Raw genomic sequence first — 27,945 nt, forward strand, 5'->3', positions numbered from 1 at the left:
ATTCACACTTATTTTTAGACAGGAGAGAACCAGCTTCACTGCAGTGGGTTTTTCCACTTGACGTCTAATTTGGGTCATGCAATATAAAATACTGAGGTCAAATAAACAAGCAGAAAGATGATTAGGATCAAGATCTGAGCAAAAGACTGCATAACAAGCAATGCAGAGAGATTCACATTTCTATGCTTTATTCAAGTGTCACTGACCCAATCAAAGGAAGCAGGCATTTTATACAACAGTGATCAGACAGTCCATCTACACGACTGACACATTGAGTGTGAGATTATGCACTGAGTGGCAGGACCCCGATTTAACAGCGCAGGACAACGACCTGCATGCAGCCAGCTGTGGGAGAGCCGTCCTACAGACAGGACCAGGTGGGTGGGGGGGGGGGATGCGGGCATTTTGGTGTGACTATAGGGCGGCTCAAATGGGGCTCAAACATCTATGCTGGCAGGGAAGTCCTATGGCTATTCTCTTTAGATTAATTTAAAATATTTATTGTACAGTTTCCCAGGGCGTGTAAGAAGGCTTTACTCACACAAAAAGAAAGTTGCTGGCAGGGTAGCGAAGCAGCTTGATAAAACCCACCCCCCACCCAGCTCCATGACACCCCATTTTACCTGAGGAGTGTCAGAACTCCTGTAAACATCATCTGCGGAGTCCCAGCCAGAGTAACCACAGCAGCTGGGCCCCCGCCACCCCACAAACCCCTGGCCCATCCCGTCTTAATTCTGAAGATCCAGTTTCAGGCGGGCAAAAGTGTCAGCCAGTTCCAGCGCCTCCTGCAGGCAGTGCATATTCCGGCCGGTCGCCTGGGCGGACGTGTCCTTGCCGCCACCCTTTCCGTCCAGCAGAGGGCAGACTTCCTGTACCCATTCGCTGGCCTTCAGGCCCTGATTCGCTGCCTCCTAATGAGGGAGAAACAGACAGAATGAGAGCGACTGGTCTGGCTGCCCACTTATGATTAGTCATGTGACACCTGTCAGTGTCAGTCAGGGGGTCTCAAACTCAAGTTAAATGACCCAATTCAACCTCAAGTAGGCCAGACCAAGAACATCTAGATAGTAGGCTGACATGTTTTTTTCATTTATGCAAGAAGCAGGACAGCAATGCCAATTCTGAATCCACAAAGAAGCTGATAAAATCACAGACATGATAAAACAGGCTACAATGCACAAGTATCAATGGTTCCCCCCATTTAAGCTGCCCCTACTGCTACAGGTCATTAATCAAAACATGACTAGTGGCATAAGGCACAATAATACTATCTGGGAACAAACTGAGACGCTTCAGTTAAACCTCAGCTGGCCGTGACCCCGGTTACAGTGAGGCAGCCGGTTACAGTGAGGCAGCCGGTTACAGTGAGGCACCCGGTTACAGTGAGGCAGCCGGTTACAGTGAGGCACCCGGTTACAGTGAGGCAGCCGGTTACAGTGAGGCAGCCGGTTACAGTGAGGCAGCCGGTTACAGTGAGGCAGCCGGTTACAGTGAGGCACCCGGTTACAGTGAGGCACCCGGTTACAGTGAGGCAGCCGGTTACAGTGAGGCAGCCGGTTACAGTGAGGCACCCGGTTACAGTGAGGCAGCCGGTTACAGTGAGGCAGCCGGTTACAGTGAGGCACCCGGTTACAGTGAGGCACCCGGTTACAGTGAGGCAGCCGGTTACAGTGAGGCAGCCGGTTACAGTGAGGCACCCGGTTACAGTGAGGCACCCGGTTACAGTGAGGCAGCCGGTTACAGTGAGGCAGCCGGTTACAGTGAGGCAGCCGGTTACAGTGAGGCACCCGGTTACAGTGAGGCAGCCGGTTACAGTGAGGCAGCCGGTTACAGTGAGGCAGCCGGTTACAGTGAGGCACCCGGTTACAGTGAGGCAGCCGGTTACAGTGAGGCAGCCGGTTACAGTGAGGCAGCCGGTTACAGTGAGGCACCCGGTTACAGTGAGGCAGCCGGTTACAGTGAGGCAGCCGGTTACAGTGAGGCACCCGGTTACAGTGAGGCAGCCGGTTACAGTGAGGCAGCCGGTTACAGTGAGGCAGCCGGTTACAGTGAGGCAGCCGGTTACAGTGAGGCACCCGGTTACAGTGAGGCAGCCGGTTACAGTGAGGCACCCGGTTACAGTGAGGCAGCCGGTTACAGTGAGGCAGCCCTATAGAGCCATTCAGCGCAGTCTATGCAGTTAATCACCTTACAGTTATTGACTGAGTAGTGATTGAAGAAAACTCATAAAACAGGTAAGACTGTGGTCCCCCCCCAATGGAAAATTAGAAAAAAATACCTGCAGTTCTTTTCTAATAATTAATTTACAAAGTCCTATATTACAATGCATATGTATTTTCAGATCATTGCTGCAGGCTGTAACGATGAAGGTTGTAACGATTACTGTCAATTAATCTCCTCACCACATGAACCACAAATCAATCAACGACCATAATGAATGTTATATAAATAGCTGATCATTTGCAAAAGGGACAGACACACAGAGACAGACACAGACACACAGAGACAGACACAGAGACAGACACAGAGACAGACACAGAGACAGACAGACACAGAGACACACAGAGACAGGCACACAGAGACACACAGAGACAGACACACAGAGACACACACAGACACAGAGACAGACACACAGACACACAGAGACAGACACACACACAGAGATACACAGAGATAGACACACAGAGACAGACAGACACACAGAGACATACAGACACAGACACACAGAGACATACAGACAGACACACAGAGACAGACACAGACACACAGAGACACATACCTGGGGCACTTGGCACAGGCAGATGATCTTGCCGGCATCGTTGTCAACAGTGAAGAGCATAGCAGCTGTGCTGGGCGAGTGGCTCTTCAACAGCTTCAGAGACTCATTCAGGGCCTGTGGGTACATAAGGCACAGTGCACACACACACACACACACACACACACACACACACACACACACACACACACACACACACACAGACACAGACACAGACACGCACACACACATACACACACAGGGTGAACTCCAGGAGAGGTCCACGAGCCAAGGCTCATGCAGAGCTGTCCTCACACGGCGGGTGGAGCAGATACCTTTGCAGAAGCTCCGCTCTCCATCTCCATGACCAGCAAGGGCTGGTTGGGGTTGCTGTCGATCACCTGCTTCGTCTTCTCCAGCACCTGAGGAGCACCAGGTACCGACGGTCACGACCTAAAGCACCATGAAGTGCCCCTCACACTAAACAGGGCACCGACAGAACAGTCCCAGAAGTACCAAAATAGCCAGATGGTGACATTTTCACCACCTAGATAGATCCGCTGTCAACAGACAGGCAGCACAGAAAGTTGACTTTCGATAACTAACCTCATTCCAAGACTCTTCAAAAAAGAAAAAAATCCAGCTGGCCCCTATAGACCCAACAGACAGGCTGTTTGAACAGGGTCACCTGCTGTGAGCTGGGAAACACGGGTGTCAGAAGGGGGGGGGGGTGCCAGGGCCACTCCAAGGGCCTCTGACTGGGTGGGGCCCTAAAGAATTTGGAAAATGATTGGATAGCGGGCCCAATATGACAGGTTCTCATCTGTAGCGGCGCCCCCTGCTGGGAGGATAAATGAGGGGACAGTGGAGGGGGGGATGTTTAGGGCTTCTGGGGGGCCCTTTGCCGTGTTTCTCTGAGCTTCAGATTTTTTTCGGATCCCCATCAGTTGCACCTTCTTCAGTTAAAGAGTCCCGTTCAAATTTGTCCATTACAGCCTCCTCCAGCTTCACAGCTCCCCCCCCCCCCCAATGAAAGCTCACCCTCTTCTGCACGTCAGCCTTGCTGGCACGGTCCAGATCATCCATCATCTTCTTCAGTCCCTTCAGTTCCTCTCGCATCTCGTCCTTCTGCCACTGGGAAGTCACAGCGGTGCCCAGGGACTACAACAGGGGGAGAGCGAGGAGTGTCACACACACACCAACCGCATCTGACTGGGACACGCAAGGCACTAAAACACACCAACCGCATCTGACTGGGACACGCAAGGCACTAAAACACACCAACCGCATCTGACTGGGACACGCAAGGCACTAAAACACACCAACCGCATCTGACTGGGACACGCAAGGCACTAAAACACACCAACCGCATCTGACTGGGACACGCAAGGCACTAAAACACACCAACCGCATCTGACTGGGACACGCAAGGCACTAAAACACACCAACCGCATCTGACTGGGACACGCAAGGCACTAAAACAGATTAAAAGTACTGAGCTAGACAGAAATGAATACTGTCTTAATACATGAAATATGGTTTTGGCAGGTTGTGATGAAGAGTGAGGAGAGTGTCGGTGAAATTTAACACTTCAGTCAAAGGGCGATTGTGATGTCACCCTTCTCACCTCAGTCAGGTCTCCGATCTCCTTCTGCACGTCCTTGTTGGGGGCGGTCTGCGATTTCACCTTCTCCCCCAGGGCAGACAGAGACTGCCTGAGGGCATCAGCCTTCCTCTGGGCCTGAGGGGAGCGGTGGCGATTAGGCCAGTGATTCCCATGACATAAGCGAACGATTTAAGTGACACTGGCAGTGAAAAGCACAAGAAATAGCGGACAAATGTCTGGGAGACGGGTCAACCCGCGACTCTGACCTTCAGCGCCTCTGTCCCCGTCACCGCGACGATACGGCGGATGCCCTTGGCGATGGCCTCCTCAGACACAATGACGAAGGGCGAGGCGTGGCTGGAGTTCTGCAGATGCCTGGGCACACAAGGTCAAAGGGCAAAGGTCAGGGCACCCACACCGGGCCCAACGGCGGCGACTACTAGACGGGACCAACGGCACTCACGTCCCGCCGCAGAACTCGATGGAGCTGAGCGAGCCGGCGGCGCTGCTGGGGTCGGCCAGCAGCTCCTGCACGGGCATGCCGATGGACACCACACGAACCGGGTCCGGGTACGTCTCATCGAAGACGGCGCGCAAGCCCTGGATGGCCTTCGCTGCCGCGAGAGGTGCTTCCATGGCAAAAACTGGCTGCGGGGGGCGGGGGGGGGTTGGTAGAGGGACATGAGGCAGGTTTAAAGGGTAAGTGTCCAGTCAGGGAAAGAACAGAGGATTATAAAAGGCAGAACAAGAGAGAAACAGCCCCACAAACATGACCTGGGGTGTGGTTTGGAAATTAATATAGCCAGCAAACCCCAACCCACTCTGAAAACACGACAAGAGCACTGCGGATGAAGAAAACTTTAATCATCAATGTACCAGACAGTAACTCCCCCCCCCCCCCCATGGATTTTCATTCCCCATCTGCTGTCGCATTTACAAACACGGGGAATCATGTCAGGTATCACAAAGAGAGCCGGGATGCTGAGAGGAAAAGAAACATGGCTGTCATTGTCATAATTAAAAATTTAAAGTGAGATTCTGCTGTGTCGTGGTGATGCGGGGGGGGAGGGGTGGAGGCAGCACTGCCCCGTCAGCTCCTCCTGGCTGCGGGGGTGGGGGGGCACATCTCAGGATGTGAGAGAGCTTCTCTAGAACATCCCAGGACCGGCAGTAATGAGGAAAGCGCAGTGTGATATACCCATAGCTCAGTCCAGAGAGGAACAGGGGGAATTCCTTAGACAGCAGCCCCCTTCCGCACCCCCCCGGGCGACCCTGACCTTGCCGTCCGCAATCATTGTGCGGGCCATCTCCTCGGTCCGCTGCACCTCCTTTGTGCTCATGGCAGCCTTGGCGGTGAAGTCAAAGCGCAGGCGGTCGGAGGCCACCAGAGAGCCCCGCTGGTCTGCCTCCCCAAGGACCCCCCGCAGGGCAAAGTTCAGGATGTGGGTCGCTGTGTGGTTGCTCATGATTGGCCGTCGGCGAGCCTGAGGAGCGGGACAAGGATGGAAAATAGAGAATATAGTAAAAGCCAATGGAAGGGGGGGGGGGCGTTGGTTGGTGAGAGTGTTCGAGGGTGCTCACCTCGTCGATGTGCAGCGTCACACGGTCCCCCACCCGCAGGGAGCCGTACACCGTGCCGACGTGCAGCACATAGCCGCCGCGCACCTGCGTGTTCTTCACGGTGAACTCCATTTTCTGCCCCAGAGAGAAGACACATGTTCACTATCACCCATTACCCACGAGTCACACCATACACCCATGCTGCTTTCCAGAATGTTCCACTTGTGCACTGCATACTCGTTTGCACGAACTTTACTAGTGTGTACTAGTCTGTGCACCGTCTGTTTTGCTGTATGTGTACGTTCCTCTGTGCTCTACATACCTTTGCTCCTGTATGCACGAGAATTCCCCCTTGGGATCAATAAAGCTCATCTAATCTTATTATGCACAGTTCAGTGGTGAATCTGCTTCATACACACGCAGAGAATGAGACGTGACCTAATTTAACAAGGCAGCAGGTCTTTGACAGCGTTACACAGACACACTGATACATAATCCGCCTGCATCAGTACAGCGATACCTACAGAGCAAACATTAGGAGGTCCCCTCCCCCACGTGTGCGGCGTTATGGACCCCCCCTGCGTGCGAGCCCCCTCTTACGTCCTCCGTGGAGTCATCCTCTCTCAGAATGTAGCCCTCGTCGAAGGTCTGTCCGCCCTGCTCGGCGTAGAAGCAGGTCCGGTCCAGCAGCACGCCGCACTCCTGCCCAGTGAACACCTCGTTCACGAAGGCGCGCTCTCGCCGCAGGGCCAACACGGTGGCGGTGGTCTGCTCGAACCCTGAACACGCAGACGCAACGCTCAATGCAGCCATCAACCCACCACCCAACGCAAACAGGTCTGCAAAGGCTCACAAGCAGCTGGCCAAAAATGTAGGTTTAGGCTTAACCTTTATACATCTACAGAAATTACAGCAACTACAAAATCCACACTAAAACCAACACCCTCTTTCTCACTTTCAGCCTAGCTGTACCTACTCTGCTTTGCCTGTGTGGGGCAGTAGAGTAACTTCCTTTCAATGACAAAATCCTCCATAATGCACCTATGGATTTCATACACTTATTATAAAACATTCCAAATCCCTGCAAACCTGACCATAAACATCAGTGACAGATGCTGAAAGATGCACTTGACACTACAGCCTTCCTCACATTCACCGTGAGCTCCTGCTTTTACCGTAGTTTCCGTTGTCATCAGAGGTATAGTTGTACTTGGGGGAGTCGTCAGTGGCCTGTAGGGCCTTGTTCCTCAGCTCCTCGATGGCATAAATGTCCAGCATGATGTGGTCCTCGTCCCCAGACCCTTTCCCCTGGGACCGCAGCTGTGGGGACGCAATGGGAGCGTCTCACCCATGACCTCATACATACGACCTCTGACCCGGGGCCCTCGGACACGCCGCATCACGCAGGCGCTCCTCACCTGAGCCGCCTTCTTCTCCTCCTCGAACCCCTCGTGATCGATGCCCAAGCCGCGCTCCTCAGCGATCAGGGCAGTGAGGTCCAGGGGGAACCCATAGGTGTCATACAGCAGCCATGCGGTGTCCCCTGGACAGGCACACACACGTGTAAATGCAGCACCAATGCGGTGTCCCCTGGACAGGCACACACACGTGTAAATGCAGCACCAATGCGGTGTCCCCTGGACAGGCACACACACGTGTAAATGCAGCACCAATGCGGTGTCCCCTGGACAGCCACACACGCGTGTAAATGCAGCACCAATGCGGTGTCCCCTGGACAGGCACACACGCGTGTAAATGCAGCACCAATGCGGTGTCCCCTGGACAGGCACACACGCGTGTAAATGCAGCACCAATGTGGTGTCCCCTGGACAGGCACACACGCGTGTAAATGCAGCACCAATGCGGTGTCCCCTGGACAGCCACACACGCGTGTAAATGCAGCACCAATGCGGTGTCCCCTGGACAGGCACACACGCGTGTAAATGCAGCACCAATGCGGTGTCCCCTGGACAGGCACACACGCGTGTAAATGCAGCACCAATGCGGTGTCCCCTGGACAGGCACACACGCGTGTAAATGCAGCACCAATGCGGTGTCCCCTGGACAGGCACACACGCGTGTAAATGCAGCACCAATGTGGTGTCCCCTGGACAGGCACACACGCGTGTAAATGCAGCACCAATGCGGTGTCCCCTGGACAGGCACACACGCGTGTAAATGCAGCACCAATGCGGTGTCCCCTGGACAGGCACACACGCGTGTAAATGCAGCACCAATGCGGTGTCCCCTGGACTGGCACACACGCGTGTAAATGCAGCACCAATGCGGTGTCCCCTGGACAGGCACACACGCGTGTAAATGCAGCACCAATGCGGTGTCCCCTGGACAGGCACACATGCGTGTAAATGCAGCACCAATGCGGTGTCCCCTGGACAGCCACACACGCGTGTAAATGCAGCACCATGCACAGCATTTGTAATAAGTACAAAAAAAAAACCATCACAATGACTAAAGCACAAAAAATAAAAACTATACACAAGGATGACAGTAAGCAAGCTGCTGTTCCACCTGTAAATGCCTGTCTGAGTGTCTTATAGTAGAGCATGATGGGATATATGAAAACCAAATAATATACCTGTACGAGTACAAATGACCAATGAAAGCATCTTATTTTAGAAACACGTAAGCACCCCCCCAAACCTGGGATCGTCGTGCTGTCTCCCAGACTCTGGATTTTTCTGTCAAGGATCCGTCGCCCCCTACTGAGAGTCTTGAGGAACTGCGCCTCCTCCTCGTTGATGATGTCCTTTACCATATCGGGGTCTTTTCTCAACTCGGGGAAGGCGTCTCCCTGCAGATTCAAACGCACGCGGGGCAGGGGGATGTCCAGGATCAGCGGGATGAAAAGACGCTGGAGAAACAGCTGGCAGGATGTCGAGGCGGAGAGCTGCCTACCAGTGACTCCACCACCACGTCCACCAGGGTGGCGAAGAAGCCCCTGTGGGCAGCCAGTTTCTCGTGGGCGTACCTCACTGCCCGCCGCAAGATCCTCCTCAGGACGTACCTACGGGCACAGACACCACTTAGGGCGCCGCCCCCCTGACACGCAGCGCCGGCGATCCCCCCGGCCGCTCACCCTCTGCCCGTGTTGTCGGGCCGCCCGCCGTCTGAAAGCGCGATAGTGATGGTGCGGGCGTGGTCTGCCAACACGCGGTACGCCATGTCGATGCCGTCGCTGTCCTCCGCTCCCACCTTGCCCGTGTACGGCCTGGCGCCGGTGCCCTGTGGACAGGGGGTACGAAACAGCTGAGCATACAGCAGCCACATGCAAATTAAGGCTTAGGGAGAAAAATTCTGTGATGCAGCAGCTCCCCCTGCTGGAGGCTGACATGTAATGGCACTGCAAGTAAACAGAACGTCACTGAAATACTGATCATAACAGACGTACCATTAAGACACCGACTGTCCCAGCTAGGCTCACATGACCCTTACAACTCTAACTGCACCCTGTCATATTTCCCAGCACAATCATTCTCTCTGTACTCTGTACTGCACCTTATGCTACAAACAACCTCATGCATGTTCTGCACAGAACCATAATCTTCACTTACATTCATAATTCATCTATGATTTTTTATGTTTTTTTTTATATTTGTACATATTATATTTATACCTAGTCAGATGCTAACTGTGTGTCAGTGGCTCTATCTGTACTCAGCACAAAGACAATACAGATGAATCTAACCTAATCTATTCTCCACTGTTTACTTGTTTTCCACATTTCCGGGGTTAAGCTACATTCAGCTGCCACATACAAGTCTGGTCTGACTTGTTTCATTTGTGAGGCATCGCGGAGTCAGTGACAGGAGTTTCTGTAACACTGGGAACCTGCAACCCAGCACATGAGATCCTGCCTCACGCAAAAGGAAACAGCGCCCCCTTGCCTTCTGGATGGCTTCAAAGTAAGGAACGAAGAGGTCGGTGTCGTAGTTGGACATCTTGTTCTGCAGGACGGAGACTAGCCGCTCCAGTCCCATCCCCGTGTCGATGCTCTTCTTGGGGAGGGGCTTCAGCTCTGTCTCCGACTCCCTGTTGAACTGGATGAAGACCAAGTTCCAGATCTCCAGCACGTTGGGGTCGTCCATGTTGACGAGGTGGGCGGCGTCGCGCCCCCCGATGCGGTCGAAGTGCATCTCGCTGCAGGGGCCGCAAGGGCCCGTGTCACCCATCTCCCAGAAGTTGTCCTTCATGCTCCCAGGCAGGATGCGACAATCCTCCATGCTGCGGGAGGCGGGGGCAGAGGGGAGGCGCAGATGAGACACGGGAACACGGCATTGTGGGTAAGGAGGAGCGTCACCTCTCACAGCCAGAATGACAGACCCCAATTTACTGTGACCTTACCTTCACTTACCAACTCAAAATAACTGTTCACTATCAATATATATTTACCCCAAGGAAATAGACATTATCCTTTTTATACAATTTGCTTTAAAATGAAAATATTAGAAACATGGTACTGAAAATGAATGGGAAACCCTGCAGGACTAAATGGAATTACAGTTTTATGAGATGATGTCATCACACAGTTACACGGTGCATCATAAAACCCAGGCTGTAGCAGCACTGAACTGAGGTGGGCTGTGGGGTTTTCATCCTCAAGAGCAATGTTTCCCAATCCGGTCCTCAGGAACCCACAGTTGGTCCATGTTTTTAATTCCCATCAAGCCCCCTACTACACAGTCCACATTTTTGCTCCCCCAGGAACTGGGAGGGAGCAAAAATGAGGACTGTGTGTGGGTCCCCAAGGACCGGATTGGGAATCACTGCTGAAGGAGACTCACCCTAAATCCAGCCAAATCTGCTTGCACTCCAGATCGGGTTCCAGTCCTGCCTCGGCGTTGCCACCGAAGTAAGTGACGTAGAGGCGATCGATGGGGATCCCAAACTCCTGGGTTAGCAGCTCCAGGGCCATCTTGCAGGCCAGATGCTGCAGAAAGACCAAAACGGCTTTTAAAAAAAATATCTTAAAAACATCTACTACCTGCTCCATAAACATATAAAAACCCATCATCCTCCAGCTTCCACCCTCTTTGAGAACATGAAACCCAGGGATGCTACTCCACCTTGAAGTAATCCCCGAAGGACCAGGAGCCCAGCATCTCGAAGAAGGTGTGGTGGTAGACGTCCTTGCCCACGTCATCCAGGTCGTTGTGCTTGCCACCCGCGCGGATGCACTTCTGCGTGTTGGCCGCACGGCGGAGCTTGGCCATGGGGTGGGAGGGGTCGATGGTGTTCAGGAAGATGGGCTTGAACTGGGGACAGAGAGTGTTTACAAGAATGGGACGAACAGGGAGGAATTACAGGCGCTAATGGGACAGAGCAGAGTTATGGACGCATTTATGATAGGGCATAACTATATAAACAATGTGACATGGATTTATAAGTTAAATTTTATATGTTCATTACAATTTGAATTTAATCTCAGCATTTTATGGTTGAATTTATTGCTCTTATATCACAGATTTAGTGTTTAAAACAATAGAGGCTGCCAGCCCAGCAACATAGTATAGAATAGACAGGAAAAGCTATTCCAAAATATGACACTAACAGTGTGTAAAATGTGTATAATCATGCATCTTTCACCCAAGTCTCCCCAAGCCCATGCAAGGCAGCCTAGTGCACAGAGATCCAGTCAGGAGGCTGTTAGTGCCACACCAGCCCATCTTAAAGTGACGGCGTCACTGGACCTGAGGAGTACCTGGTTCATGCCAGCATTAGCGAAGAGCAGGGTGGGGTCATCCAGCGGAATGCAGGATGACGAATGGACGTATTGGTGCTCGTTTCGCTCGAAGAATTCAATGAACTTCCTGCGGATCTCATTGGCAGTCAGGGACGTGTCCATTTTGGGACCTGCCAATGCAAGACAGGACACCGAGGGGAAGACATTTACACAGGGCCATTGTATCTTCTGTGTACAGGGAAGCCCTTTGTGAAGAGTCTTCAAAACATCCTGGTCCAGATGTGATGATGATTATACTTTATCGCCATTTGTAAAAGTACAACTTAGAGTCAGACGATCAACCATTTACCAGACACCCCTGGAACGACACAGAGCTTAGTTTCAATCAATGTCTTGCTATAGCCGCTAACAACAGCAGGCCAGCCTTCAATATTCGTGCAAATACCCAGAATGCTACCATAACCTGAAAGCCTACAAGGGCCCAGTGGTGATGTGATTACTTTGCTGACCACGGGATCAGAACCAGTGACCTTCCGATCACAGACAGACAGCACAAACCAACAGAGCTGCACTCCGCTGTATAAATACCGCCATATTTATTGTGTTTACTTATTTACCAGCCTGAAGCATTTAGAGTGACATCATACTGCTATATAAGGTAATAAAGATTTGAGGCCCGAAATATGCCAAACAGCCACACATGCGTCTCACGAATACCCCAGGAGTGCTTAGATCAGGGGTGGCCAATCTTACCCGCAAAGGGCCGGTGTGTATGTAGGTTTTGTGGGCAGTGGTGGCTTGATGGTTAGGGTAGCGCACTTGTAATTGAAAGATTGCAGGTTCGAATCCCCCACCAGCAAGTCACCACTGAGGTACCCTGAGCAAGGTACCGTCCCCAAGCACTGCTCCCCGGGCGCTGAATTAGCTGCCCCCTGCTATGTCACGAAAGTCACATATGGGTCAAATGCAGAGGTCACATTTCGTTGTTGCGCACTGTGTGCTGTGGTGTGTTGACAATGATCACTAAATTCTAAAATTCTAATTTTTGGGATAACCTGTAGGTCAGCTGTTCAAACCCAGGAGTGAGGACTCTTCAGCCAATCAGTCCTCTAATTAGTAATCTAATTAGGGAGTTGCAGCGAAAACCCGCATACACACCGGCCCTTTGCGGATAAGATTGGCCACCCCTGGCTTAGATTTATTCAATGTCTTGTTACGGCCACTAACAACAGCGGGCTAACCTAGTACATTCATACAAATACCCTGAATGCTAGCATGAAGTGCCCTATTAAAGGGAGCAGGCTGGTTTACATGTGATCTTGAGCCCTTTAGATCAATGTCTCCCAACCCAGTCCACGAGGAACCCCAGACAGTCCATGTTTTTGCTTCATCTCAGCTCCCAGCGCACCTGTACCAGGTATTTGGTGTTCCTGATTAGCTAGGAGCGAGCAAAAATGTGGAGTGTCCGGGTTTCCCCAATGACTGGGTTGGGAAACACCACTTTAGATAAATATAAGGATTACCTAGGGAGCCTCCCAGCTACTACAAACTGTGTGCTGGGACATAAACCATAGGCAACGGCCCAACACTCAGTCCTGACAACCACAATAAAAACAAAGACAGATACAGATTAATCTGCACTGCCAGAAGAGTTTGGAAATTACAGGATAAGGTGGGTTATACACATATTCCTATATTCATGGTATCGCTGCCAATTTTAATGTTTTTCTCCAGGTCCAAGGAAACAGCATGATATCAGACGTCAGATCCTCAATTTACTGATCGTGGAACATAATTCAATTCACAAGCAATCAACAAAGGGGAGCTATTTGTAAGAGAGTTTACAGCACAGTTAATGTACTGCAGGGTACCAAAAAAAAAACTAAAATCTAATGACTAAAATCATCCAATAATCATCCAGAAACAATCATAATATTACTGCGATCATAACTATAATACTGAGATTTGTCGTGCTTTATTCAAAAAGTTAGCAAGGCCTTGTGATGCTGATGCATCTGTTCCTACATATCGGTTAACATTTGGAGCCATCGGGTTTTACACACATGTGACACGAATGAATGATAAGACAACCGGGCATTTGTCCTGTGTCCTGTTACAGGACTAACTCGGTTTAGCTGGCGTTTGCCTAAACCGGGTACCTGAAAGGTGTCAAATTTACAATATGCACCTACAGCATTCTAGCGCCATATACTGCTGTGGTTAGCTATTATAAAGAATGACGCAATTTAAATGGAACAAGATTCATTAGGCTATGTTTTAAAGCTAACTTTAGCCGTTACTTAGGTATTAAAACTGCGAAACCTTTATTCTGGGTTTTAATCAATTACGCTTTATTGAACCGAATTGACCCTGAAGCGAAACCGACAGCTTGGATTTAGGCTTTTTATCTAAAGAACAAATTATATATTTTAAATATTTTATAGCAAACAACTCCCCTATAACTTAATATTTAATTATGATATCATTTTTACAGTACTCACTCAGTATATCTTCTTGTTTCGCACACAATACAGACACTACAAAACCAATGCACGCGGGAGAGCACGGCGGCGGTAGAAGTATGTCTGCCGAGCGACAAATCTCATTGGCTGCTACAGTAGGCGGGTTGGTAAAACACGGCGTTCGATTGGTTGGTAGGGCTGTCGATCTCCCTAGCCTGGAAGTGTTGTGCGCAGCCGGTGCTGAGCGGCTGATGCAATGAAAAAGCGAAAGATTCAATTCAGTCGCTCGCAGGTTGCTGGTAATGGAATGCGGCTGTGTTGTGATGTTCTGGTAACCTTAAGTGTACTTCAGTCTTAGTTAAGCAAGTGCAATTCCAGTATGTTATGTAATAATATGTTGTCATAAAATAATCATCCTGACCCCAGTTGTTTTTTTTGGGCACACACTAGCGGTTCCACCACAATCTAGATACTGGTATTTGTTCTGTAATTCCATATACATATTTAAAACAACATACAAACAACATACAAGTGAGGGAAACTTCTCGTCAGAGCTTAGTATTCAGCACACCTGGAGCAGTTGAGGTTAAGCATCTTCATCTTTACAACTTTACAACTGAATTAATTACACATTTGTGGACAACTTAATTTACACTAGTGTGCCCATTTCCCCCTAGTAGATCAGGGCTGGGTGATGATCCAGGACAGCTGCTGGTGGGGCCCTTGACCCCATTTAACCAGCTCGGCAGGGGCTGTGGAAATTACGGTGATTTTCAGAAGGTGAATAAATAACTCAGTGCTCTGCAATAAACAGCCAGTGAATGTCACTCAGGTTTACCGACAGTCTACGCAGGTTAGACATTGGATGGCAAATAAAATTTCTGCCATTTGTACAAGCATGAGAACAGGTACATTGCAATGAGTCTTTTCACGCATCCCATCTTGCTGTCTTGCTTGGGGTCAGCGCGCAGGGTCATTCCATCCATCCAGTGCCTCAGAGGCATTTTTCAGGGGTTTTTCCAAGGGCCCGGAGCAGCAGACGTGGCGATGAGCGACCGTCTGATCCCAGGCAGAGAGGCCTCACCCACGGAGCCACACCCCCTTAATAATCTTTACATTTAGAATGGCCAGTCAAAGTAAATCATTTTGACACGTTTTATTTTCATATGTAATCCACCAAATATTACAGCATTAACAGACAGAATGACCGGGATTAGATGAACATAATTCGTTCAGTTATACAGTCCTCATTCAGTTTACCTGAATATGAGGTTCTCAGAAGCACAGCATCAGGAGGGCCACCCCCTAAGTAACAGGGTGTCAGCTGAAGTAGCCCTTTAAGAGCCCAGTGTGAATCTGCTGACGGTCGCTTTTCTCCAAACAAGGAGGAAGTTTGGTCTGGGACGTCACATTGCACAAGATGATGTCTGTTGCTGTCTGCACGGATGCTGCTAGACATATTGCCCCCCCCCAATATGCCAGTCTCACTTGCCCCGCACGATCACCGTGGCGACCCCCTTGACATCCTTCAGCCTGTCTGCGTCGAAATCCACCAGCAGCTTCCGTAAGCCTGGCCGGGTGGGTTTGAAGGAGAACTTGATAGTGACTTCCTCACCTGGTCCAATATCCCCTCTGTAAAAGAACATCAGTCAACCGACTGCAATGACTGGAGGGGTTTAACCTCTCAGTTCTGATGACGCACTTTCGGGACTGAGTCCAGTAGATTTATCAGAGATGAAGGCTGACATTTATACAAACAGACCATAAACAGGTTAATCAAAAGAAAGTGAACCTTAGCTGTGCTTTATACAATTCTTACCATTATTTTTGCATCAACAAATAACTTTTTAAATACAGAAAATGGGATGCAGTCTTACTGGTTACCGCTGCACCGTTTATTTTATATTCACTATACTGGATACCATGCTCATATTGTTCATATATTAATTTTAGAGTGAAAAATCACATTGACTTATAACCACGTTTATATTTCTTGCGCAATTCTAATTAAAATACTAAATTGCTTCCAGCTGCCACATAAAAAGCAGGCTCTTTTCCATCTGGCCAAATGGCATCGATTTTTACAGACATCTTAGCTTTCGCTTTTCATCTGAGGTCAGACCTTTGCTGAAATATGAAAAAAAAATCATGTGTCACGTGCGGTTTGGGCAAAGCAGCAGCGTTTACATCAAGACGGGAAAGAGGAAGAGAGGAAAGACTGTTATCGCCAGGAGAGGTTTGTAATTGCAAAAAGGGTGGGGCAAATAACGGGACATGCTGCACTTTCTCTCCTGCGTTCCTGGAAAGGTTTGGTCAGCTTACTGACCACAAGGCCATGAAGGACCAGCAGATGTCAGTTCAAGGCCTGTGGTCAGCTAGGCTGGAACGGAACCATGCAAGACATTGCCCTCTGACACGTTCATACACTCATCATTCTCAGTCTGAGGCACTAAGCTATCAGGCAAGTTGAGCGGATAGAGGAGATTCGAAATTAAGAGAATTTCTCCCCAGAAGCCTCTTAGTAAACGTCAATGTTCGCACATAGCTGTCGCAGTGACGGCCAAGACATGTCACACACGTGTCTGCGGGTCTACGTGCAAATACATACAGGGCTGGGATTTCCCTGGCAGGGGTGAGTCCCGCCCCCTCCAGCGTGAACACGCCCCCTTTCAATGTGACAGGCAGCGGATTGCCGAAGGTAACGCGGGCGATCAGTTTGCGCGACACCACAGCCTCCCCCAGCACCTGGAGCAGAAGCGCAGAGAGTGAGGTCAACATTAACAAACCGCATTAAAAAACATCACCAGAGCAAATGGTAGAGTCAGTATTAACAGCTTCATCAAACACCTGCAGGATCTGGGTGGAAGCAGAATAGCTTCACTTCCCAACATAAGATGGTTGAGCCAGTATCAACTTCAAAACACTGGCTAAAATATTTATGCCAAATTTCTATGGAAATGTTTAGTTTGAATCAAATATCAAACATCTCATTTTTTCAACAACAAATGCGATACGATGAAGCTGAGTGCAGACTGGGATCCCACCCACAGTGAGCTTGTTCCCATATGCTGACTGGGATAGGCTCCAGGCCCTCCTACAACATCCTCCAACCCTATGAAGGGGTTTGAAGGCGGATGGATGGATGGATGGATGGATGGATGGATGGATGGATAGCATAAGTGACTCTAGGTTTTCCTCCCAAGGGGTGCAAGGTGAGAGAGCCCAACCACCATTGATTCAGATAAATAAATTTGTAAAAAAAAAATTAAGTGCAGATACATTTTCAATAAATTATTATTACAGATTGATGTAACGAACACAAGCCACATTTTCAATATATAACTTTTCAATACTTTAATATGTTCACATAGCATTTTCATTCCCGCCCCCCTGGTAAATGAAGAGCATGAAGAGCATGAAGAGCATGAAGAGCATGAAGAGCATGAGGAGCATTCCATACTCATGCCACCTTACCACATACTCCTAGGCAAAGCGGCGGCTCTGGAATGCGCCTGCGTGCCTCTCACGGACGGCCGCCGTCAGCATGTGTGGCTCCCTACCTTGACGTGGAGCTCCGGCAAACTCAGTGGGATGTTGACCTCGTGCAGGACGACGTTTCTCTCTCCGTCAGTCTGCAGCAGAGCCGTGACCCGGATCAAGTGGTGCTCGGAGACGCAGGACGCGTAGTGGGCATATCGCAGCCGCAGCACCTCCTTGTGCGCTGCTCGAGGTAGAGATGCACAATATAACAGGTTTCGGCGAAAAATCGAGATATCAATACATGACAAGGCCGCAATAATTTGGTACAGTCATTTTTTTCCCACCCAAGTGATACTTGGCTACTTTGGATTGATACAAAACATTTGAGAACTACTGTTCTATAAAATGCAGAGTTAACTGGCAGGGTTAGGGTTACGAAGGAACAGCTCTTTCAGTCTGCACAATTATTTGAGCAATTAGAGATGCAGTTCCGCAACAAAATGCCAATGTGATTGTCTCAGCAGCATCAGTAGGCCACAAATAATTGCACACCATGTCCTGTGCAATTATTTGGGTGCTAACATTCAGCCTATGAAAGAAAGGTTTGGCTTTCTGGAAAGAGGGATGAAAAGAGGGATACAAGTTGAATATCAATATCACCCTTAATGGGTGGAACATTTGAGAGGTAGAACGGAGTTTCTAGGTGAAAAACTAGGTGATGATAGGTGCCAAAATGAACTGAAGTCAATGTGAGGAAATAGAGGGATGGACAAGAAGGGATGAAGGAGGGTGAAATGAATGAAAGTTGGTTGAATACTTTTGAGCTGCACACTAGATATCTGTGCGAGCAATCTGAAAAATTTCCAGTACAAATTTACGAAAAATGTGACGGAACGAGGGATGAAAAAGTGGGATGCAGATGGAACATCAAAAAGAAAAATACAAGCACACTTTTCCACAATCACATATTTGGAGACTGTGAAAGAACATGTGATGTGATTTATTGTATCATGAGAGCATTCAGGATGTTACTTGTTTTGTGGTCTGCATTAGCTGTCTTTCACACTGTGGTGTTGTACCTTTCCAAAGCTGAATGGGCTGGTAGTGCCCTCATGGGCGAGTCTGGTGCCCCCCCCCCCACTCACCCCTTAGTGCCGGCACGGTGACACTGGCGCTCTGCCTCTGGCACTCCCCCCGGTGGAGGCTGTTATAAGTGACGCCGTTGGAGGTGATGGTGAGTTTGGCCGACACGTCTTCCCCGCCGGTGTTCCGCACCTCCACGATGACGTCGAAGTCCGTGCCGTGCACCGCCGACGCGTGCCTGATGGCCAGCTCCAGCTGGCCTCCTCCTGCACCCCGCTGAGACACCCTCCGGCCCGCTTTCTCAAACATCTCCCTCTCCTTCTTCGAGCCTGGTTTGAATTTCGTTGACAGTGGGGCTGGTTACCATAATCACATCAGCATGACGCATCATACATCAGCAACATTTCATTTTATGCGGAGACCCTTCATGTTGACTAATGACCACAACTGTGGAAACACGTAGCATTTTTGGCGGTAATGTTTATAAACAATCAAAGAATGTTCACAAATATCCAACACTGGACAATTAAATAGCAATTGGAGTAACAGTTGAATAAAGTTCTGCAGTCTCTAAAAAATGGAATTTTGGCCACTAGTGTAAAAACAAACTAAAGGGCACAATGAGAATGACAATGTTACAGATTCCGATTCATATAACTGTAGTTTTCAGACTTTACTATGATTGACACCCTGTGGTCTTGTGACATCACAGCTCACCCTCCGGGTATTTGTAGAGGGAGGTGACGTCCTCTCTCTCGTCGCCATACACGCTCTTGGTGCTGATGTTACGGCCCACTGTGGCGTGGTTCAGGGAAGCCGGGGTTCGCTGTCCGTCCGGCTCCACCATCCAGCAGGCCAGGTCGGCGTTGACCTCGGAGAAGACGAAGGCTGTGTCATACTTGACACCCACCTCACCCTCCTTTATGGCTTTCACTGGAGAGGGACCGCAGCAGAACACACCTAAGGCAGGGGTACAGGAGGACATCCAGTGGGGGGGGGGGGGAGGTACAAAGGAAGAGAACATAAAAACATTACAGATCACCATTTTGCTCATTTGGAATCTAAGTAAATGTCATAAATAGAATAGAATAGAATATCTTCATTGTCATTGTACAACGAAACTCTGTAATCTAGTGCTGACTAGAATACCTCTTTGCATCAAGAAATGCTTACTTTGTTTTTATCTAAATTTGCCACAAATACCAACAAGAACAAATGTCTAGTGGTCAGATCCAGAGGTGTAGGTAAAACTGCTTACACATGGTCCGTGTTGATAGATCTAGGCCTTACCCTCACTCCTCTCCTGGGGTGTAGGGTCCAGGACCTGCCATCCATCGTAGTCCTTGGACAGGTCTTCCCGGGTCATCCATGACTCCACCCAGCAGTGGAAGTTCCTGTAAAGAAGCACATCATCGCTGTCCAATGAAAAACACAGATCTCCAAAAATCCAAATTCTGGGAATGTGAAAAAAAGCATTTTTTCAGAAACTGAACCTAAAACAAGATAATGAGACAACCTTAGCACCACAAATAGAAACCTGTCTTTACTCAGCCGTCAGTGAACGGCTTGATGTTTTTAATGGACTTACATGGATTGTTGCCAGTCAGGCAAATATGCCAATGTCAACTAGATACAAGATACAAACAATGATGTTAGTTATCTACCTATCTATCTAGTTATCTACCTATCAATGTTGTAATACAAAGTAATCCATACAAATGTTAACTAGTGGAAACAATTACTAGTTAAATAGATGACTTCATAAAACATTTTTTCATTAGTCAATCAGATGTCAAATTCTATCAGTAGGCAGAGGAGATTGGGTGTATTCCATTTTTGATAAAGAGTCACAATAATCAAAAAGCGGATGTCCGTAGTTTTTATCAGACTGTGACGACATGTGCTAACAGAACAGTACTTTTCTTGGGTGCTGAGAGTCATGCGAGCAGTACTGAGGATCTCACCAGATCATGTCCTTCTTGCCGGCAGATATGCTCTCCAGGTGATCATTGTAGAAATAGTCCACTGTGAGGTTGCCGTCTGTATCGTGGGCAGAGGAGTAGTTGGTGATGCAGCGAGTCGGGATGCCCAGGCAGCGCAGGACTGTGGACCAGGGGAACGGGGTAAGAGTGGGTTGAATTTTAGAAAAACATGGAATGACTGAGGTGCCCCTGAGGAGAGGATTGTGTTCATCTAGCCATCCAACAAGATACGTGTAACTTTTTCAGAACATTCGTTTTCATTGTGTCATTGTTAATTGGTATCTGTTCTAATGTTTAATTGGATTCAAGAGTTTTATTTGTTACTTTTTTTTTTAGAAAATGTACACTTACTACCCAAATAAATAGCTTTAAAAATGTTCTTTGACTGCCTAAGACTTTTGCACAGTGCTGTACATGAGTGAAAGCAAGACACAGGCCTTACAAAAGAGGAACTTAGACAGTTTGGACTGCAGAAGGATTCTGCATGGAGGTCACAGCAGTATGTGGGTGTCTAATTCAAGGCTGCGATCGACATCTGTGGCTCATCCAGTGATCCCATCCAGTGATCCCATCCGTAGGAGACCATCCCCTTCCCCGCCTCACCTGTGCAGGCCACACCTGAGAAGACCCAGCACTGGCCGTATCGCACTCTCCTCGCTCCGCTGCTGCTCCACTGCCTCAGGATGGGCACGCTGCCGGTCCAGCGTGTGGGCGCCACGCCATCCGAATACTCCCCATCCCAGCGGCCCGAAACCACACCCCGGTCATCGTTGGAGTTCACCTGGGCAGGCAGACAGGGTGTCGTGTCACAGAAGCAGTGTCACAATCAGCTGTCATAAAGAAATATGTGTGATGTATTATATTTCCATGCACAACCAGTTTGGCAAGGTTTTGTTTGACAGCTTAGGATATATCTAATTACCCCCCCTCCTGACGTATTGCTGTGAAATATCTAAACGACATCGTCGTAACATTCTTTAGGCTCAATTGATGATAAACGGCTTTGACTGCTGTAACATCTCCTTAATTTATCGTGGAATTAATAGTGTTTCTATCTATATATGTGTCAATCAGACTTAGCACAGTGTCATTCCACTGAACTGTTTAAGTAAATGACACATGTAACGCCTTGCTGTACAGTTTCCTGTGGTGGACTTTTTGACAGTGGTGGATGATTTATAACCCGTTTCTGAAGTCCTGGGGCCCTGGAGGCAGGCGGGGCCTCACCATGGCCGTCACAGTCCTGCTCACGTACACCGGGTCGCCCCGATTGGCCGTGTCCGTCTCCGGGTCTCTCAGCGCTGCCGGCGAGTTGTCCAGAATTTCAAAGCAGATGTCCACTACGTCCTTCTCAAACTGTCAAAAAAGAAACAAAGTGGGAGAAATGCCCCCCCCCGCCAGGCACTTTACATTTCATGTTTTTTCAGCAGATGCTTTTATCAGAAGGGACACACAGTTGGGGGTCGAGTGACATCACTCTGCCGACCCTGTGTGTCAGGTAACACAGGCTGGCATGACCCTGTGTGCCGGGTAACACAGGCTGGCATGACCCTGTGTGTCGGGTAACACAGCCTGGCATGACCCTGTGTGTCGGGTAACACAGCCTGGCATGACCCTGTGTGTCGGGTAACACAGCCTGGCATGACCCTGTGTGTCGGGTAACACAGCCTGGCATGACCCTGTGTGTCGGGTAACACAGCCTGGCATGACCCTGTGTGCCGGGTAACACAGCCTGGCATGACCCTGTGTGTCGGGTAACACAGCCTGGCATGACCCTGTGTGCCGGGTAACACAGCCTGGCATGACCTGGCAGAACTATTCCGCCAAACTGAATGTCAGTCTTCAGGCCTGTTTGCCATCTCATCATCTTTAACCATCCCTTCTCTCCTCCTGCTCTGCTGCACCCCTCCCCCGGATAATGTTGGCAGGACGGAGGGCTGCAACAGGCTTGTTTGTTTGCATTTGGCAATCTTGCACCTATCTGGCAGAAATGCCTTAAAACCACTAAGCCAGCAGCTGGGTCCAGTCCTCCCATGCAGCCACAGGATCTGACAAGACAGACTGATTCCCAGGTCCCCCTCTGTCATGCCCAGGCTCTCACTGTCTCAACGCCGCCCCCCCACTGCTGTCTCTTCCACCCCCATCCTATTTGATGACCTTGCCCTGGATGCATTTAACATCTGCAGTTGTAAGCATTGTTTGTTGCTCTGTATAAACTGACCTGTACTGAGTGCTGTGGCTGTTTACCGATACTCAAATCACACATTTGCACGGGGCCCCTCATGATTGGGGCCCCCTGGTGGCCACAAACAGTCACTACATTGTGGGGGAGTGATATAAAATCCTCTTACCTCCATATATAGAACCACCAACGTGAGTCATGGCTTGAGCTGTAGGGTGCCTTCTGTGTGGAGTTTGTGTGTTTCCCCACTGTTTACATTTCCCACAGTCCGAAGACTGGTAAATTTCCAGTTGAGTGACCAATGATGGACTGGCATCTGATCTATGATGTCTCACATGTGTCTTATGAGCTTATAGACCCTAACTGGGGGTCCTTTTGTGAGAATTAATTTATTCAAAACGAGCACAAAACAAAACATTGGAGTGAGAAGCGTCTCATACTGAGTGCTGGTGTGGTACCTGTCCAAAGTTCCAGGGCAAGGAGCGGATCATGTCCCAGGAGCCTTGGTACAGCAGACCGTTCTCATTCAGTATGTACTCCTGCAACTGCTCCTCATCAGGGAAGTGCACCGCATCAGCTGGGACGGAGCAAGAGCGAACGGAGACACAAGCAGCCCACTGAGATGCTAACTGGACACAAACAGGAAGTGTTCCCAGACAACCCTATCTTCAGAACGGTGGCTTCCCAGAATCACTATACTGCTGTTACTGGCCTATTAAATGCGAAAGGGCAAATGCCCAGAGTGACACTGTCTCTAGGAATGAAACAGCCAGAAAAAAACACTATGTCAGTTGTAGCCCATTCCCAGCATGCACTGCAATGTTAATGAATGTGAATTGATATAGTTATGGGCAATTCCAGCATGATGGATGTGACACTGGCAAAGAAAACGCTTCGGAGCATTTACGGGCAAGCTTTGTATAAATGAGTCAATTTGCATATTTTTTTCATGTAATTTTATGGGATGCATATAGACAAATCCTCAAAATTCAGATATCAATTTACATGTTAGAAATAAATATTACATACATCTTATCAGCATGGCCCTTTGCACGTAAATTGCTTAAAGTTCCAGATGAAAATAAATGCAGACTGATAATGAATTTTTGAGTGTATAAACATACGTGTTAATGTGTGCTGCACATGTCCCAACATGCAATGCAGATGCTGACCTTTACACCAGGGGTTGAAAAGCAGGTAGAATGTTCCGGCATGAATACGCTCCTGAATGTGTCCATCAGCGTCCAGCAGCACAACGGTCATCCTGTAGAGCCCCACCGGTGCGTCAGCTGGTGTGTGCACTGTGAGGAGCAGCTCATTCTGCGCCCCCTGCTGGTGGAACCACCACTGGCCCCGCCCTCCAAGGCCCTCTGACACCTTCACCACCAAATCCCCCTCTTTACCTGCACAGCAAAGCACATGAGACAGGTCACAGGACTGAGATCTTCCAGCAGACAATTATTATTTGCATCGTTTAGCTTCCCAAGAACCATCCTGCCTTTGTGAACCTGAATGCGTGCGGCGTAGAGGACCGGATCTCTCAGGCCTCCCCTGGGGTCCAACTGACCCCCAAAGGCACATGTCAGGTGACTTTTCTCATAGTAACAATTATTGTAGGAGTGTGTAAGAATTAAGGGAACCGATAAACTTCCTATCACAAGCACGAACTTCTAACTCGCAGAGCCACACAGCAACCAAACTTTAAAAAAAAAAATCACTGTTGCCTTTTGTAAGTGTTACTGTAAGTCCATTATAAGTGTAGCCAGTTCATCACGAGTTTAACCAGGCTAGGATAGTAAACAAGGTATTAACAGCTTGTGAGGGAAATCTTCAGACCAAATGGTATTAGATCAACAACCGACTTAGCCTAGTAACCGTCACGTAAAAATAAACACCTAATAAAAACAGAACTCAGAAGAAACAAAAGTCCTAATATACAAAGGTAAATACGTAGACAATTATTTATTAACTCAGGTAGATCACATTTCACATTTACTATATTTAAATTGAAATATCTCCAGTTACAAAGAATAAAAAAACATTGTAGTAAGGATAACTAGGACAAAAAAATATGATCACATTACATCGGCTTTTATTGGCCTACACTGGTTCCCAGTCTGGTTTAGGGTGGATTTCAGAACGAAATTGCTGCACACCATATTTTACGGAATGTTCACGTGCCAAGCCGCGCTCTCTGCTCATTAAACTCGGCCTTCTCGTCATGCCACATTCCACACTGCGAGACCGCTTCCCCCAGGCCTATGAGACGCAAGTCGCCTGCTTTAAATCATAATCAACTAGCCACCGCTTTGGCCTAGCATCAGGCCCAGGACATAATTACTTCAGCTGAGCCCATATGACACACAACTTCTCCCACCTGGACCGGAGCCCAGGACTGTTTCCCCCGCTGCCCCCCTGGGACGGCAGACCAGCCAAGTGCACAGCAGAAGATGCAGCCGGTGCCACCATACGTGTCATATCCCAGCTTCATTCTGTCTCCATGGCTCCATTGTCAGTGTAGTGATCCTTCTCCTCCCCCCAACCTTCCCCTGGGACTCCTGGAGCCTTCAAACTTGATGACAGTGATTCCTTACCTCACGATGACAGCCAGTGACAAGGGACAACTGCAGATAACACTGGGCCAGAAGTGGACCAAATGAACATCACCTACCTGCAGGTATTTGGACATTTTAATTGAATTAGTGCAGCTAGTGTGGCCTGGTGGGGAGGCCAACCAGTTGTCCATGGACCCCCCCAGAGATGTTTTCCACCAGCTAGTCCAAGTCTTCTGTTCCTCTGTGCCCTTGTCGTCTGGCATTTTATGTTCATACAGTGTGCTGTGTTTAAATATGTAAACAAGTGCTCTGAGGCACCTACGATAGCAAGAGCGCTATATAAAATAAACTGAACACAGGGATCTTTAAAGGGGGTGGGGTTACAGGCTTCAGCTAAAAGCTGATTGGCCCGCAGAAGAGACACGCCCCTGTCACTCACCAGTTCAAAGCATATTATTGGATAATGATACGGCTAAAAGATCCTGAGTGAGCCTAATATTTAAGCAGAAGGTGCTCGCTGCGATGCTGCGGCACTGGAAGCTTGCTGAGGTCGGCCGCCCTGCTCACCAAGGTGCAGGATGAGGTTGATGCTCTGCTTTGGCGGCAGCGGTGATGCTCTGCTGCACCGCAGCACCATGGCGAAGGGCTGCCCCCTACGCAGGAGCAGCTGCTCCGTGTCCATCTCGTCGGTGCGGTGGGCGCGGTTGTTGGTCGGGCACTGCAGGTCGACGGCACGAAGAACTGCGGGGACTGTGGGGGAACGTGGCCCGTCAGGAAGGGGTCAAACTCACCGTAACCTGGACAATAATCTTCAGTGGCCTCTTCATTGGCCCACTGCATTTTTGTCCATAAGGACTGAATAACTATTAATAGAAATTTCGAAATAACCCTGAATTGTCGCAATTTTTTTTTTATGTTAGCCTGAGATGAATTTCTTGGCCAGTCGAAAAAGAATCAATTCGCAAAACTACGATGGGAAAAGAATTTGCAAATTAGTTGATATGTAACACATAATTATTAGTTCTTCTACAGCTACTAACTTGTGGAAAGCCCACTGCATGTTGAAGTACGAGACATGGATATTAATCTCATGGGATGTTAAATGGTGCATCCAGATGGGGGACACATCTTCAGAGGCTTTTTCTCCACTCGTGGGAGTTTTACTTACGCAAAAATGTTCTGGGAGCAGAGCAAAAATGATAGATAAGCGAGATAACCAAACAGACTGGAGAGGAGGCGGGACCAAGACACCTTATTGGTTTGTACCACCTTACCTAGTTGCTTGGACCCGCCTCCTCTACAATCTAATTGGTTATCTCACTGAACCAATTATTTTTATCCGGAAATTTAAAAGCTATTTTTTAGAACCCAAATCCAAGATTCAAGATTTTACTTGTCACATGCACAGTTATACCAGTACGACTTGTAATGAAATGAAAGTCTGGCTCGCTCCAGCAACAGTGCAAAAAAAATATTATACACTGGTGGCCAAGACTGTGGAAACACATCCAATTTGTAGAGGTTGCAGAACTTTATTCCAGTTGCTCCAGTTACTTATTTAATTGTCCAGTGATATTTGTAAAACCTTTGATTGTTTATAAACATTACTGCCAATATTTGTGCCAAAAATGCTAGGTGCCACAAGTATAGATACACAGAGGTTAAATTAAATTATGTTAAAATGGGAAGTAGTAGTCTAAAAAGAAAGCCTAAATAAAAGATAAATGAAAGGCTATGTATAGAAACACTATTCAGAAGACATGGTTGGCAGTGGGCAAGTAGCAGTTTATACAAACATGAAGAAAGTAAACGATGATGTGAGAAGGTGAGATACGATGCATAAAAAGGCATAAATAATTAACAGTCAGTTATAAAAAGGCATCAGGCATGTGCAGAAGTCTGATGGTCTGAGGAGAAGAGCTCCTCTTGAGGTTTTGGCCATCAGGCATGTGCAGAAATCTGATGGTCTGAGGAGAAGAGCTGTGCAGATGTTTGCCTGAGTATATATGAAGACTTCATCAGTCCTCTTGGAATCTCAGTTACTTAATGTTACAATTTGTGGAAATTGGAGCTGAGACTCTGGAAAAGCACATTCAGCCAGTGAAATATTATTACTATCATTCCTGAGTGCAAAAGCAAAGCAAAAACTCGGTGAACACGACACTTAACTGCACATGATTATTGTACTATTCTATGTATCACCTCCAAGGTGCTGGAGGTCTGGAGCCCCACTGGTCACTTACCCTCATGGCTGGCCATCTCTCAGATTCTTGCGAGCTGTGATTTTAGATAACTGCACTTCACTGAAGGTGCTCAAACTCCTCCCTGCTTCTCCAGTCGCGAATGCGCTGACTCCTCAATGCACCGATGTAGTTTTTCTCTACTTGCTGTGCTGAGCCCTCCTTCCTCAGTGTTCTTACTGTTCTATGGATCTCGTTCTCGGTCTAAGTGATGCCTTTGATGGTGAGAATCTTGTCTTGGAAAAGTTCTGTTACTGCTCTCTCTTGGCTATGATACTCTCTTGGTTTGAGTTCCTTATCTACCTCTGTCAGGACCTGGTACTTATACCCCTCCTGAGT

The 27,945-nt window shown here is 48.6% G+C and overlaps 2 protein-coding genes across 3 annotated transcripts; both read right to left on the reverse strand.

The window, feature by feature from the left end:
• Positions 1-171: 171 nt before the first annotated feature.
• Positions 172-15,075, reverse strand: aars1 (alanyl-tRNA synthetase 1). The gene is made up of 20 exons (XM_023827257.2): positions 14,124-15,075; positions 11,641-11,792; positions 11,006-11,194; positions 10,724-10,869; positions 9,827-10,163; positions 9,019-9,164; positions 8,838-8,946; positions 8,583-8,733; positions 7,340-7,464; positions 7,097-7,241; positions 6,522-6,700; positions 5,943-6,056; positions 5,639-5,845; positions 4,825-5,009; positions 4,628-4,736; positions 4,383-4,496; positions 3,797-3,916; positions 3,091-3,177; positions 2,780-2,893; positions 172-911 (listed from the first exon to the last, which is right to left on the reverse strand). The coding sequence occupies exons 2-20, from the start codon at positions 11,782-11,784 to the stop codon at positions 729-731; spliced, it is 2,904 nt and encodes a 967-aa protein (XP_023683025.1). The 5' UTR covers positions 11,785-11,792; positions 14,124-15,075; the 3' UTR covers positions 172-728.
• Positions 15,076-15,225: 150 nt separating this feature from the next.
• LOC111851909 (protein-glutamine gamma-glutamyltransferase 2-like) lies at positions 15,226-27,936 on the reverse strand. Of its 2 annotated transcripts, none has more exons than XM_023827259.2 (13): positions 27,610-27,936; positions 25,934-26,116; positions 23,984-24,214; positions 23,270-23,388; positions 21,857-21,985; positions 21,248-21,410; positions 20,612-20,750; positions 19,938-20,041; positions 19,365-19,607; positions 18,710-18,976; positions 17,645-17,805; positions 16,693-16,829; positions 15,226-15,716 (listed from the first exon to the last, which is right to left on the reverse strand). In XM_023827259.2, the coding sequence occupies exons 1-13, from the start codon at positions 27,623-27,625 to the stop codon at positions 15,569-15,571; spliced, it is 2,040 nt and encodes a 679-aa protein (XP_023683027.1). In that variant the 5' UTR covers positions 27,626-27,936; the 3' UTR covers positions 15,226-15,568. The 2 variants fall into 2 exon arrangements, with proteins under 2 accessions (XP_023683027.1, XP_023683026.1); XM_023827258.2 differs by having other exon boundaries at positions 21,233-21,410; positions 27,610-27,934.
• Between the last annotated feature and the right edge of the window lie 9 nt (positions 27,937-27,945).

Source organism: Paramormyrops kingsleyae, chromosome 13, assembly GCF_048594095.1.
Source record: "Paramormyrops kingsleyae isolate MSU_618 chromosome 13, PKINGS_0.4, whole genome shotgun sequence".
In the NCBI taxonomy this organism is placed as follows: Eukaryota; Metazoa; Chordata; class Actinopteri; order Osteoglossiformes; family Mormyridae; genus Paramormyrops; species Paramormyrops kingsleyae.